Genomic DNA, 15,516 nt, shown 5'->3' with positions numbered 1-15,516 from the left:
GCTGGCTTGAGGAGAAAACCATCGTGAGCTGGCATCAGCCACAAACCTCTTCTGCACTGAAATAATTGCAATAGCCATGGAAACCATCAAAGCTGCTCTGCTCATTTCAGGTAAGAAAAGAACGAGCAGCATTTTTGGCTCTGCCCTATGGTTTTTCCCTGTGTCACAATTTCGCTCAGAAAAACCTTATTTGTGACATAACCACGAGATGCCTCGAGTGCTCAGGAGCTGGACAGTGGCCCTGGTGTGGGCACACACCCCCGGGTCCACGCAGCCCCTCTGGGGGCCAAGCGTGCTCATTCTGCACGGTTGTTCTCGGTGTGATCTCCTCAAAAAGCAATTGTCTTCCTCCTCATCCTTTGTGCAAAACATAAAAGATTAATGATTCTAATTTCAGTGCCGCAGCTGCCTCGCAGCCTGATCTGGGGGGCTGTGGTGGAGGGGAGGCAGGAGGAGGAGAGGAGGAATGTTGGTGCTGCTGCCCGAGGCTGAGCGGAGCCGGACGGATCCTCCCGGCAGCACCGGCAGCTGGATCCACGTGTCCGGGGGCAAACAGACCCCGGAGCCACAACCTGGAAATGCCAGGTGTTCCACACACAGACGCCAGGAAAGCTGGCAGTGCCAGGACTGAATGGGAGACAACAATGGGCTGAAGGAGGTCACATATTTCAAGGAGGATTACCTTACCTTATTTACCTTACCTTACCTTACCTTACAAGGCAGGATTTAAATATCTGTCTGCCATTAAGAACTTGTGTGCTGACCTACTGCAGCTTGGGAAAGTTGGAATATCAGTGTCAGATCAACTTCCTCCAAGGCACTGCTCCTCAAAGAAAATAATTTAGCAATTATAAACAAGAAACTTATGAAATCTGCTCTGCATTATATGCAGGTTCAATACATCAGGTTTAACTCCTTTTGTCCTGGTGCTGAGCGTGACCTGCTCAGCCCCAGCTCCGCCTGCCCATGTTGCTGGTGGAGCTCAGATAGTGGACTCTGTAACAGCTGGGATAAAGAGTGCAAAACAAGGTCTAGTTTTGTAACATTAACTTTTTTTTTATTAAGAAGACAGATATTTTATAGTACTTCTTTTCCTTTGTAAAAATGGGATACATGAACCAATACAAAATGTGAATGGGAACAGATGGATATGTATTTTCTTACACTGTAACATCTTCCATGGACACCTTAAAACAGAACTGGCCTAAGGGGAAAAAATAAAAAGGCCGGGTAAATAAAGAACAAGGTTGTTTATCATCAGTTCTGCGTTCTTCATTTGTGATCCTCCTTTAAACAAGGTTGCTCTTTCTTCACGCTTCAAAGTCCTAATGATCTAAAGCTGTACAAAGTAATACTCAACAATACATTTCAACAGTGCACTGTATACTGAAGAAAAAATACATAAACCGATATACAACTAAAATTAATAATTTCCTGTTTTTTCTCCTGTTTTTATGCATGGTTTTTTTTTTTTTTTATTTTTCCAATGCGTGGGGCCGAAATTTTGCAATCTACCTGAGACGGAAAACACCAATCAAACACATGAACCTGAGACATGTCAACATTGTAAGTCAAAGTTACATCGGTAACACTGCACTACGGTACACTTCCAAACAAATATGGGCTGCTCAAGGCCAGGATGCCCGTCCCGTGCCGCGGAGCCCCCGGCTCCAGCCTGGCTGCTTCTCACCGCGATGGGGTTTGGCAATGGTGCTGAGGGCTCAGACAAGAGCTGCGCTCGGCAAAAGCTGCTCGGAAAAAAGGGGTGTTTGCTTCGCGAGGTTCCGCCCGTGAGAGAGGGGAAAGACGGAATACTGCCGGGGAAAACGGGCCTGCTTGGTGCCCCAGGCCGCCCCGTTCCCAAAGGAATCCCACATTGTAATGGTTCTGCCCAAAATCAGCAATTAAAAAACAAACGCACGGAAATGGCCCCCCCCCCCGCCCCAAAACCCATAAAAAAATCCCCAAACCTGACACTAAGATTAATGCTTTCCTTAAATAAATCAGATACATTTGCCACATAAACACAATAAAAAAGTATCACTCAAAATCCATGATTACTCACCAAAAAAAAGTCAGCATATATAACTTTATACCGTCTTCCCGCTGCAGTTTGCTACCTGTCGCTTACAATCCCAATTGAGCCAGAGTCTCCTGTGCACCTATGGCTTTAGTGGTCATTAGCACGCTCGTTTCAACACGAATTCCCGCGTTTTACTCAGCAGGCAGAAAAAAAAGGCAGTTTTGTTCATCCAGCCGCTCTCCGGGTCTGGGCTCACACGTCAGAGGGGCTTTACCTGCTGCCTCCACGGCCGCCAAGCGGGAGAGGATGAGGAGAAGCCCCCGCAGCCGGGAGGGCTCTGCCTGCCCAGCAGGGACCCTGCTCCCACATCCCCACGGCCGAGCGGCGCCTCTGCCGAGCTCCAGCCCATCTCCCAGCTGCACCATCGAAAGCACCTGAAACAGCCACAAAAGGGGGCTTGGGGGTGTTATCCGAGCCCTGACGGCAACAGGGGAACGGGACATGGGCACATTGAACTGCAAACTACGCATCTAAAATGTGCTGGTTCTCCTCCGATGAGCTCGAGTTCTGAACGGAAACTGGTGAAGAGAAAAAAGGGGAAACACCTTCAGAGAAACGCACCTACTCCACGGGGTCCCAGCTGGCAACTCCAGAAACAGGAAAGGGGAAACGAAGAGCCACAGAAACCCGAAGGGAACTAACGCACAGAAGCCCCTCTTCTTCCCAGCCTCCCCCCGACCCGAACAAACAGAAATTAAACAAGGCACAGAATCTTCTGCAAATGACTTCACTAAACTAAATCCAAGCTGGACTTGGCCAAAAAAAGAAAACCCAAACGAACTGAGGTGTCAAACAGCAGAGTGTACTTTACGAGGAATATTTTTACACAGCAAATCCCAGACCTTCCCGGCCTCACCGCTCTCCACCCATTTGCTTTTTTTTTCCTTAAAAAAAAAAAGACACAAGCTGGTTGCAACTTCCAAGATCACTTTGTCTTTGTAGCATTTAAATAGGGCCAGTAGTAACCGTCCACAGTTGGACACCTCATGGGAACCAAGGCTGCTCTAGATGAAGTACTCTTTCTTTTCCTCGGAGTTGTTTTGTCCCCCCTCTGCGTTGATGATGGCTGTGTCTGCGTCGGCCGCATCATCTGCTCCTTTGGCTTCGTGAGTGAAGTATGTACCTGCAAGGGAAGTGGAAGCTGCGTGACTCCTTGGGGGCCTCGGTGTGGTGCTGAGGGAGCGACTGACAAAGGAAACAGAAAGTGCTGCTGGGAGAGAAAGTGGGGCGTGTGTCCCGTCAGACATGACAACACCACGACTGAGGGGCCACACGAGCCTGGCCTTTCATCCTCCAGCCTTGCTCTCTGTCTTACCTTTATGTCTGGCAAAATATCGCCCTAAAATGATGAGCAGGCAAAGCATTGCAAAGACGACGACGGCCACGACGCCACCAACCACGGCATGGTCCACGCTGCGTATGGCGCCGTCCTCACCTGCGCGGGAATCTGTTGAGATCAGAAGAGGAATAAGAATTGGGGACTCACTGCAATGCTCTCGGCAGGCTCTGGCTGCAGCTGCTCTCAGGATGGGGAGAGCTGCCCTCGGGCTCTCCAGAGGAGCAGGGGTGAAGCACGGAGCTAACTAGACAGATGAGTTCGGGCAGAGGAGCTTTGTCCGGAGCCGAACTGATCTGGCGGCTCGACTCGCGAGGTGTTTTCCGCTAAAAGCAGCAGCACTATGACTACGCACGTGGGAGACAGCTGGGAGAGGGGAGGAAGGGCACATGGAGTTGTTGGTGGGGATCTATTTTGGGAAATTTCCCTATAGTGCTCCTCAGCCTTCTTGGCGGATGGGGCATGGAGAAGAGCAGTACCATACGGGAATATTAATCGTCAGCTCTGAGAAATGTCATTAACGAGTGCCCTGTTGAAAACATTTCAACTTCCCAAAACACTCCTTGCCCAAAACCCCACCCACCCAGCATGGAAAATGTGTTTACAAACATCCTCTGCCGTGACTGAACTGGGTTCCACCATGAACCTCCATCTTTACTGTCCAATGCAACCGATAAGGACACCGCACTCCTGACCCAAAAGCTAACACCCAGTCCAGGGCCAACAGTAAGCAGTAACTGTACAGAGCCTCCGACTGCTTTACTGCGTTTATTTAACTCCTCACCACACAATTAGTTTCCTTTCAGAAGCGCCTCTCCCTCGGGACGCCGTCACCTGGGAGAGGGATGACTGATGTGGCGGAGGAACAGCTCCGGAATGAACCCCGGATGAGCTATGGCCATGTAAAATGAATGTATAGCAGTGTAAACAATTTTAATTTAAGAACGCAGCTACATCAACCCTCGCTGCAATCCTAATGGCAACTGAGATTTATAATGCAGTAAAAAACAATTATTCTCCCGCTGATTAATACATTAACATTTTGGAATAGAAGCTAAACCATTGTCTCTTTTTTTTAGTGAGTCAAGCGCGACACCTCTATTAAAATGATTTACTGGCCATACCTTACAATTTAAGCACAGCAGCAACAGAAATGGTAAAAATCTTTTAACTTTACATGATTTGTGAAGTCATATGTGAAGGATTTACCATTTAAATCTTTCACTACAAGAAGCACATGGCCCATAAATCTGCCCTGCCTGCGCCTGCCTGGACACCTCGGAGAAATGCGTTTTGCCAGGACGACTGAGAGAGCAAATGCAAGTCAATTTTTAAGAAAGATTTATCTCCGTCTCCCTCCAAAGAACAGAGCAAATCTCTGAAGCCTCCACCTCTAATAATATTTGAAGTTTATCGATCAAGCGTACAGATCCGTGACAGCTAAAGGTAATGGGGCTCTTTTGAGCTGAGACCTGATACAAAGCTTTCGAGCAGCAGCTGGGATTTACGCTTTCTATCGATATTTCCAATTCTGCTCCAAGATTAAGGACTGAGGGACCCAAGTAAATAACTAGGGACCAAGAGCACCATAAAGCGTCTTTTAATTAAAACAATTTAAGAATAAAAACCACTTTCGAGTAACCTCTGAGAGCAGAAGCCCCAGTGTGGGCAGAGAGATGCTGGGATGAGCTGGGGCGTGGTGAGACACACTGTGGAGACCCTTCCAGCAGCTTGGCTGATAAGGTAAAAACAGCAGCCAAAAAAGATTATTCTCCTGCAAACCAAAAGCACAGCAAAGGAGGACCTTCTGTCTCATCTCCAGTGGGAGCAGATCATGCTGTGATCACTTCCCAGCATCTGCTGTGTGGCGAGCAGCTGAACATCCCTGCATGCTGAGGGAAAGGTGCCCATGGACACCCATGGGGTGCTGAGCTGATGCCGTGCCCAGGGACAGGATCTGCTGCTTGCCCAGGGTGGGGAACACCAGTCACACTGGGCATCCTGGGAGCCCCCACTCCGACAGAGCCTTCCCTCTGCCACTCCAGCTTGGCTGATCCATGAACCGGCTCTCTGCAAAGCAACTGAACTGGCTCATCTGCTGGAGCAGCTGCTTCAGGCATGCTTCACTACATTTTTTTCTTATTTTTTCAGAAACTTTCGCCCAGTTCCGCTCGGGTGCATTCGGAGCAGCCAGCAGCATCCCAGCCTGGGCGATGAGTGCCTTGTTGACATCTGGAACAGCTGAGGGGCATAAACATGCTGAGTTACGGCTCTGTAATGTGCTTCCAGCAGGATTTTGCATCAAGAGGCATTTTTTCTTCATCACCATAAATTAAGGTTCTGGAAAGACGAAGCCGTGTGCTCGTGCTGGCAGCGGCAGCCTCCGCGCTGTCCCACCGACCCGGTGCCGCAGGGATGGGGCTGTGCCAGAGCCCCGTGCCTGACACATCCCTCCTGTCTTCCTTTGCCTGACATCGTGCCAAGAGCAGGGAGCGAGGGCTCCCCTGAGAAGGGACTTTGGCCTACAGCCTTGCCAGGTTTGCTCAGCAGAGTTTGTTAAGTGTCAGTTCCTCTGCTGAGACGTGCAGGGCCATTTTTCTCAATTGTTCCTCTCAAGGAAGACCCCTGCGAGGTGCCAGCCCCAAGTTCACGCTGTTATACACGTGGCTAAATACCTCTTCAAGCTCACACACAGCCTAAAACATTCCCGCTGCAGCATCTCCTCTCCTTGCCTCCAGCCCCTCATCAAACCCTGCATGCTCTGGAGCATGACCCAGCACCAAGAGCTCTGCCTGCAGGCACAGCAAAGCCCAAACCCACAGCCAGCGATTCCCACAATGCTCCCAGCAAACCTGTCTGCGTGCCACCAGCACAGTAACAGCCCCTCCACATCCTCCTGTCCCTCGCTATTTCTTCGGTAATTAACAAAGTGTCAGGTCTATGGAACAAGGAATAATTCCCCAAAGCCAACGAGAGACTTGACCTTAACAACCGGAATCTGCTTTAAATGCTGTCTCCAATTCACCCAAGCTATTCCTGCCTCCTATCTCTGATTAAACCAGAAATCACAACTTTATTGCTGAAGAGGGAACAGTTGAGATGGCAGGAACTGACAAAATGCCACATTATTTGCTAATCCTAATATGTTATTCTTCCTCAAGATTTGCTTTTCTCAGCACCAATTCAATTACAGATGCTACAAATCCTTCTGACATTTAATTCCCTCTTGTCAGGGCGCAGTAAATGTATACATGCAGAGCTTTCCCATTAGGATGTTAATATATATTGGAGCAAGCTGAATCCTGGCCTCTCCAGTGAATCATCAGGAATTTGCCTATTAGGCTTTTGTTTTGGGTTTGCTTGTGAATTTTTGTGGGTGGGGCAGAAAGAAGGAGGGAAGCGCAGGGAATGAACAGACATCACAGCATGTTGGCAGCAACATGCCCCCTCAGGGCTACTCTGCAGCTACGGTGCACCTTGGCTGAACCGTTTTTGGGTCGATGCTTTGCCTGGCACCAAAGCACCTTAAAGGAAAACTGCAGAGGTAATGGTACAATCCACTTGCCAGAGCTGAACTCATGCAGGAAAAAAAAAATCAATTTGTCTTTCCAAGTGCTGTGCTGCTTCCCCAGGGGATTGGCACTGCTGCACCCCACAACGGGGGACACCAGGGTTTCAGGGGATGCAGTACTGGGCCTGTGTGCCCATGGTGCAGATCACTGTACAGCAGCAGCAGTGCTCCAGAGCCTCTTCTAGGGGGGCCAGCAAGAGACTTGGGCAGCTTTAAATTTATTTTTGCTGATTATTTTTACCAACTGCTCATGTAATCAACAAAATAGTGATTACACCGTTGGAATGGCAACCTTGAAGTTTTCCTTTAAACAAAAAGTGCGGCTCAGCAAACAGCACACAGACAGGAGAGAAAGGGGTTTGGGACTGCTTCCTACTCATCACAGAACGAAGGAACTAATTCCAGAGGTTAGGAGCAGTACGGAGCAGATGCTGAGCTGGAGATTGCCCATCTAAGTATCGATAATCATCATCTGTGATTCACACCTGCAGGCTCTCAGCTATGGGGGCTTTGGGGGAACTCTTAGAAAGTGAATGTTCTAATGATCTCCAGGTTTCTAACATTTCTGCCAATGTAAGTGCTAAAATCAGCTTTCTGTGGGCTCTCAAGAAAAATGTTGGTGATGGTAAGAGCAGCACTCTGACAGTCTGGATCAGTGCTTACACTGAGGTTTAGCACAGGGAAGACTTCTCTGCTCCCAACTTCTCAATGAATAGGTTCCACTCAATTCCACTTTAATGAGGCTTTAAATATAGATGTATCTATGAATATTCCACTCTTTCCGTCAGCAGCAGCATCCCAAGAGTAAAGGCAAGACTGGGTTGGCCCGGGCTGCCTGTATTTTAAATCTCCTTTCTACCCACACTAACAGCCTGAGACCGATTTGGGTCAAACCACTGCAGGTTTACCTTCAGCGCTCCCCTCGCTCTCAGCAGCGCGTCCCGCGAGGCTCAGGCAGCGGCTCTGGGCTCACCTTGGTGCCAGGAGCACACACCAGCATCCTCGAGCACCTGGAGGCAGCAGCTCCCTCCTCCCAGGGGCCTCCTGCAGCCGGAGGAGCTGGCCCCACCTCTCCGGAGCGGCTGGCACCGCTGCTGACACCGACACTGCTGCCAGCAGCTCCTGCCCTGCTCTGCACGCTCCCCAGCCGCTTACGGCTCTCCTCAGCTCGGAGCCAGAGTGTGGAGCAAAGGCAGCACTGGGACACGCAGCCTGTCCTGCTGGGATGTGGAACCCCGGCTGTGTGGGGCTGCTGACTCCTGTCCTTCCTCCTCACCTCCCTCCAGCTTCACCTTAGCCCAACTGCAACATTTGGGGTATCTCTGTACAGCCCTGACCTTCCTCTATGTCCATTTCTGCTGTAAAAGCAGAGAACACAGGGAGATTTTTATGAAAGTGGAGTTAAGACATTATTTTTGGCACATCAGGATTTACTGTTGCACTTGCACAAAAATTTACCTTCTATTTCTGGGTGAAAATTAAGGTCAAGCTGCTGACATTGGGCAGTGTGGGCTGAACTTGTGGGCAGGAGCAAGCTCATATATACCAACCCCACTGAAGCTCCTGAGCTTCCCAGATGTGCAGGTAACATCTGCATCGCAGCAGGGGAAAGGAAACCTATGCCAACAGCTTTGAAGAATTCCTAAACAAGTGACCTCTTGTAAATCTGATTGCAGTTTCGTTTGTTAAATGATTATCCCATCAGTATGCCTGAAGATCCCACAGGTCACAATTTGGGTGTTTAATGGCCTTAAGTCATTTGAGCACTCCTGAAAACCTGGTGAGCCAATTATTCCTTTTCCCTGGAGGTAGAAAACATCAGGACTGCACTGACACCTCCCAAATGAATCTGGGGTCAATTCTTTTGTGGAATGAAGTTTTTGAAATGATGGAGCAGCACTAGAGGTTGGACTTGGCAGGGGGTGCTGGTGGAAGAGCAGGCTGCAGTTACTCTGTGAGCACTATAAAGCACTTAGCCACGACATGGGAGGACAGAAATCACTGCCTGCCCATGACAGGATGAGCAATAATGTTATTCATTCCCACAGCGTGGCATGGAGCAGGCTACCCCTCCTCGAATTTATTGAGGGGCTGTTAAAGAGCAGCGTTAACCTGCCTGTCGTATCGTAATTGAATTTGGTCTAATTTAAACCAGAGAAATTTGAGGAGTTCATCCTTCTTCAATCAATAAGCTCCCCTTCAGCGACCCATTTCAAGATCGCTTCATAAAAAATAACGCGCTTTGTTTGAATAAATGTGCTCACCGTGGCAGAGCTCAGAGCTGCACGGCTGTTTCCACAGACTCCTCTCTGGAGAAGGGAGCCCCGTGTGCAGCCGATGCCATCGCTCCACCAGCATCCCCTCTGCAAAGGCAGGCTGATGGTTTTTGGTCAGGGAACCATTCCCCGGTTCACAGGAGGTGCTGGTGCTCTGGAGCAGAGCCAGGAGAGCCTGGGGAGTGTGGGCAGGGGTCCCTGGAGCGCCGTGCCCAGAGCCCACGGCAGTGTCTGTGTGTGTGCACCTGCACGCACAGGTGTGCACAACACACACACACACACAGGCTCAGGTTTGCCCCCTCAGTGCCCAGTGCTGCAGGAACCCTGCCTGCCGGTCTGTGCCAGGCTGGAGTGAGGAACTGAGAGGTGCCAGGCCAGCCCTCTCCGTACCCTAAGGGCTCAGGACGTGAGGAACAAGAGGAGGACTGCGAGAGAGAGGCACGGACACACAGAGCTCAGCCCAGGAGAGAGGATGGCTCTGGACTCAGGCTACCTGAAGGGCGGAAGGCAAGGGATGCATTACTTAATTGCTCAGTCGGCAGAGCCTCGGCTGAAGCTGTGGGTGGGACAGATGTACCTGGAAGGAACAGCACACTGAGCAAACACGGCAGCAGCCCCCGCCCGCCACGCCAGGGTCCCCGTGGGGGTGGGACCACCTGCATCCCTCAGGGTGGTGCCCAGGGTCACCCGTGGGGGTGACACCACCTGCATCCCTCAGGGTGGTGCCCAGGGTCACCCGTGGGGGTGACACCACCTGCATCCCTCAGGGTGGTGCCCAGGGTCCCTGTGGGGGTGGGACCACCTGCATCCCTCAGGGTGGTGCCCAGGGTCACCCATGGGGGTGGGACCACCTGCATCCCTCAGGGTGATACCCAGGGTCCCTGTGGGGATGGGTCTGTGCCCTGCATCCCCCAGGGTGGTTAATCCAGCTGGAGCAGAGGGCAGCGTTCCCAATGGAGAGCTCAACTCCAGCACTCACCTGGACCACCCATCTGAGAGCCCCCATGTGCTGACCCCGGGCCAAAAACGTGACCTGATTTCAGTCTCTGAAGCCATGGGGCAGAGACCACTCTGTCTGCAGCAGAGAAGGGCCTGGGGCTCTCTCTAGTGCCTCCCCCATACCTGACCCAGTATGATGCTGACCAGGAATGATCATCACCCTTCGGGCAGCAGGAGTAACCCAAAGAGCAGCAAGCAAAATTTTGAAATTCTTAGGGAAAAAACCAGCAGCCAAACCAGATGCTCCAGAAAGGCTGCTTGGCAGCACATGATAGGTGCTCACTGTGGGCAGTGGCTCTGCCTGAGCTGCGTTCTGTAGAGGGGGGGGGGCAATTTTTGGTTTCCATTCCAGACTCAGAAAAAGGACTACACTGAGCTGTGTGCTCCGGGAAAGGTGTGAGCCCCTCTGAGCAGCACAGGCTGGGGAGCGAGCACCCATTCTGGGAAATTCCCTTGAGGAATTGTTTCAGGTTCTTCTCTTCATTCACCAAAAAGTGTATTTTTCCTTAAAAAACAGAACTTTAAAAGTAAAAGAACTTAAGACAAAACAATTTTCCCCGTCCACTCAGGGATGTTCACCACAGCCCTGGTGCATCTTACCTATGGGATCTGTCCCAGGCCTGCAATAATAATTGTTAGCATTGCTCAGTGTTAGTAAACATCCAGAATGAATCCATAATTTCTGACCTCTTGGCCACAGCACACCTGTAGTGGCTTATGGGATGAGACAATCCTGATTTGCTTGGGTGAAGGGAACCATTTGATGGAGTAAGATGAGGACTCAGGGTTTTTTTGAGTATTTTTTTGCTCCATGCTGAACCCCTGAGAGGAACAGCACTGGGCTCCAAGCCCCTGGGCTGGGCTCCTCCCAGGGGGACAAGTGGCTGCTCCTGCCCTATGGCCAGGACTGTGCACCCTGTGCTGGAGCAGCCACAGAGCCCAGCAGGTACCAGGAGTCTGCAGGGATGCTCTGCAAGGGGGGGCAAAAAAAAAAAATAGGTGCATTTCTATAAGAAAACATGAAAAACAAAGATTTAGGTTTGTACCACTGGTAGAGTCTCTGCTCTGAATGCACCCAACTGCATCCACTGAAGATGCTGTTATGCTTTAATTCCAATCAGCACTAATTGGCAAGGAGCAGCCATGAGGATGCATTGATGCCCCTTTCAGACCAGTGTGGATAAAAAGAGGCTTGAACCATTTACTTGGCTTGGCCTCACTGATGAAACAACCACCTCCTTTTTACTGCCAATCTGATGCTGGAATGATGAGGAATCCCCGAGCAGCCAAGGGTTAGTGCTGGCCACCTGTTTAAAGGGGGGTTTCACACAACACGGCAGAGTCAAGTGTTTTACAAACAAAGACTCAACTCAACCGGTCTCCCATTCAATGTTCAAAAAATCCCAGCCAGGAGGGAACCACAAGGGTTGGCCTTGGTGCCCTGCACCTCCTGCCCCGAGGATGCCACACAGAAATGGGTGCCAAAATAAAAAAATTAAATAAAAAAAAGAGGAGAACCCCAACAGAAAGGAGCGCGCTTCCAAGCTGCAGGAGCGTGGGGGGAATGGCTGCGCCATAGCGACTGCACAATGCAACATGGCCAAGATGCAGAAACCAGAGTGGAACCAGTGTCTAGCGAAGGAGAGCAGCGGGTTACCTACAGACTAGCCCTTACCTGAGAGATCCCCATAGTCCAGCTCCTCGGCCGAATTGGGCAACTGAGTAAAGCCTTACAAGTAAAAACAGACTCGTTTTTCTCTGCGTTTCTCAAGCGACAAAAAACAACACACTTAAGAACTGAGGATGAATTTCTTGAGGGGGAAAAAGAGAATGCGTCAGTCACTTGCCACCGTCTGCCGGTGCGGGCAGAGCCATCGTGTGACACCAGTGCAATCGTGGCCTTCGTTACAGACAGAAATGCTCCTCGCTCTACACTGTTGGCACACGGAACGTGGTATTGAGACCATCATAACAGCATGCAGAGCCCCACACTCTGCCCTTTGGGGACATTTTCCCAATTTAGTCCAGGCCGATTTCAGTCCTGCATACAGAGAGCAATGGAAAACTTGCCTCCAATTTTGCAACCAATCCAATTAGTTTTGGTCATGGTGACAAGTCAGGACATTTACCAATGACAGAATATGAATACTGCGCAGTGCATGTCATGGCCTGTTTGCAGGCTGTGGGCTGTGTCCTCTGCCAAAATATGGGACAAACCGGCTTTTTTTCATTGGCCCAAATGTGACGGATTTATGGAAAAAGCATCTGTCCTCAAAGCTCTAAAGCAACCAGGGAGGCACGTGGCCATGGCCACCACAGGCAGCACTGTCTGTGAGGGCCTTAGTGCTGCTTGGTCTGGGGGTCTGAGGAAGTGCTGGGCTCTGCAGGCAGAGCATCTCCAGGGGTGGACATCTCAGCACCAGTGCCAGGGCAAACCGGAGGCAGGAGCCAGCCAGACTTACTGAAATGTGGGGTGGGGAAATGTTACCCTGTGGGCTGCGACTTGCAGGACTCACTCTTGCTGCTGGCCACTAAAAGCAAATGCATGAGCAAAGGAAAAAAATTCCCATGAAGAGATCCCTGGGGAACCTGGGATCATCAGCTCAGACTGCTACCAGAGCTGACTCTCTGTTAAACAGCCAAGCTGTGAGTGCAGTATGGTCAATGTGCAGACTTGGCCCCACCGCAAAGCAGCAATATGTGTATTTTTATATATACACTGCCCTTTAAAAATGAAACTTATTTTCAGTGATTAGTTTTTAAATGCATCAAATCATCAGGAAGCTACGTTGGTATTACCTCCTGAAGTGGGAAGCCATTTAGATTAATAGCAGGAAATAGGCTTGCGTGCCACTCTTGGGTTTCAGGGAGTCCTTTTCAGATTTTCAGGAGGTTTTTTCCTATAAATGATCTATAAATACGACAGTTGACTCACAGAACCATTGACCATGCAAAGCTGCACTTGGCAGAGGAGCCCTTCAACTTTTCTCTCTCCAAAATTGATTCTGTAGAGAGTTCCTTTTCAAGGAACTACATTTTCTCACTGATGAAAAAGGGCAACGCTGCATTTTTTATGAAGGAAAAAAAAAGTCCTTTTCAGAATAAAATTTGCAACAATTCCACAATTTCGCTTCTCCCTGCACCTGGGACACTCACAAATGCCACCGGCCGGTGTTAAAGCCTGTTGTGAGGCATTTAAATAGGTGGTAAATTACTTCTTGATTTTTCTCATTAAACTTTCATACTGGCTACTAAAGCCCCTTCTTTTCACTTCTGAGGGGATGAACTCAAAGCCTGCCACTGCCGCTGTCACAGAAATGAAAGGGAACTTTTCACTCTGCTCCATTTCCCTGGGAATGATAAATCCCCGGCAGGCAGAGCCGGCTCGGTGAGTGCATCACACAAGGTGCTCACACAAGCACCGGGCACCCGGGTACGTTTAGGTTCCTGTGGGCTCCCACGCTACACCCAGTTCTTTAGGAAAAGCCAATTTCTCTCCCATCTCAGGCCCTAAATAAGCAATTAGGGATTCCGTTTCATGCGGCGCTGCGCGGAGCCGCAGCGTGCAGGCAGCGCTGTGATGTTTTATTCACCGCCCCAAGGATGGGAGCTGTAAAACAGACTGAGGAGCGCATTCACTATTAGCTGCACTTTTAAGTAGGGCATTTCCAAGAGAGAAGGAGGCAGTGGGACTGGCAGAGCTGCTTGGTGATGGCAGTGCAGAAAGCCCTTTGCTGTGGCACCTGGCAGGATGTACACGTGGCCGGTGCTCTGGTGCAGCCTGGCTTTGGCTTCAGCCAAGCATTTTCAGGGACTGAGGGCTATCAGAAAAAGGAACATGAGTGTAACACAATAGTGCTACCTATTCTTGTACCAAGCATGCTAGGGCCACAATTAAAAACCCACACAGGCCTTCAGGGAAGGATTTCCAGCCTGTAAAATAATTTACCTGCTGCATTATGGGCCAGGTATTTTCTTATCACTCTTCATTTGTGACCAGGGTGTTTTCCTTATTTTAACCTTCACTCCAGGCTTCCTGCTTTGCCAGCTTCAGAGGAGGCTTTTCCAAATGGCTCAAAACCCTATCTTTCCACAGGAATGAGCAGAAATTCTGCCTCTGCTGAACCATTGCCTGGTTCTTGCCTTGCCAGGGGAAGGGGGAGCAGCCCTGAGCCCCCCATTGCTGGGCAGACAGATGGATGGACAGGGCCTCAAGCACAAAGCCCTGTGTGGGCAGCACCCACATCCTGGGGAATCACTCTGAGCATTTAGAGCTCTCTGCTTACAACAGGGTAAGGGCAGAATTTGGAAAAAAATGGACACAAGGTCAGTGTGTTTAAGGTCATGGCTGCTTGGAGATGTCCTGCTTGTACAGGGGGCAAACATGAGCTGGGCATCTCACCTGAGGGGCTCCCCAAAGGCCAGAACTTTGTGAGGGCTGAGCTCCCTGGTCACTGAGGGCTAACACGGGCCAGGGCATTAAAAACTGGCCTGTTGATTTTTGTGGGTAGAGGGGCAGGGAGGAAAACTGAAAGGGCATGGCAGAAAAAGTGCTTTCTGCCCAGAGTGAGTGGTGCAGACACTCCGGGCTGTCACACTCCCGGCTCCACCGAGTTCTGCCTGTACTCCAGCTCAAGCAGTGGGAGCTGTGATTCCAGCCCCACGGGCACCCTGACCCCACGGGGCACACGGGAGGGAGGAGGGCTGAGGCTGGGAAACCCCAGCTCGTGAGGTGCAGCGGAAGCACAAGCCTTCCTGCCGGCCATGACCATGCTGTTATTGGAGCTCTGGCAATGAACAGTGCAGAGAAAGGAGAAAGTGCATCAGAAAATTCACAGTTAAGCTCTCATTTTTCAACAAAAGGGTTAACAACGTTCGTGCGTTAGGTCACTCATGCATCGCTGCCGTCAACTCCATTCCGTGAGGAAACGGGAATGGCAGGGCCTTGGCTACTGCTGGGACATGCACACACACACAGGACTCCTTCCCCCCAGTCCTCTAGGATACACTCCAAAACTTTCAATGGCTCAAAACCCTCTTTCCCCGATTGAAGCATTATGTTGGCTCCTTACATTCCATTTTCTTTGCTAGCAAGCTCTTTTTTAGGTTGGTTTTTGGTTTTGTTTTTTTTGTTGGTTTTTTTTTGGTTGGTTGGTTGATTTTCTTTTTTTCTTCCCCCAATTCATTTTAAATCGTTTTTGGAGAAAATCCATTTGGCTGTATTCATGCCCATGCATTTCTAGTCATTCAC

General features: G+C 50.2%; 1 protein-coding gene across 1 annotated transcript in view; it reads right to left on the bottom strand.

Moving 5' to 3' along the window:
- Positions 1–1,071: 1,071 nt before the first annotated feature.
- CADM1 (cell adhesion molecule 1) overlaps positions 1,072–15,516 on the bottom strand; it is a 135,896-nt gene continuing 121,451 nt past the window's right edge. Inside the window, exons 10-12 of the mRNA XM_058818998.1 lie at positions 11,941–11,994; positions 3,399–3,530; positions 1,072–3,206 (exon numbers count right to left, since the gene is read on the bottom strand). Of these exons, the coding sequence (XP_058674981.1) occupies positions 3,088–3,206; positions 3,399–3,530; positions 11,941–11,994 (305 nt within the window). The 3' untranslated portion in view covers positions 1,072–3,087. The remainder of the gene's footprint in view (positions 3,207–3,398; positions 3,531–11,940; positions 11,995–15,516) is intronic.

The sequence above is a fragment of the Ammospiza caudacuta genome, chromosome 23 (assembly GCF_027887145.1).
Source record: "Ammospiza caudacuta isolate bAmmCau1 chromosome 23, bAmmCau1.pri, whole genome shotgun sequence".
NCBI lineage: Eukaryota > Metazoa > Chordata > Aves > Passeriformes > Passerellidae > Ammospiza > Ammospiza caudacuta.
The sequence above is the reverse complement of the archived record's forward strand: the minus strand, read 5'-3'. Positions and strand labels throughout refer to the sequence as shown.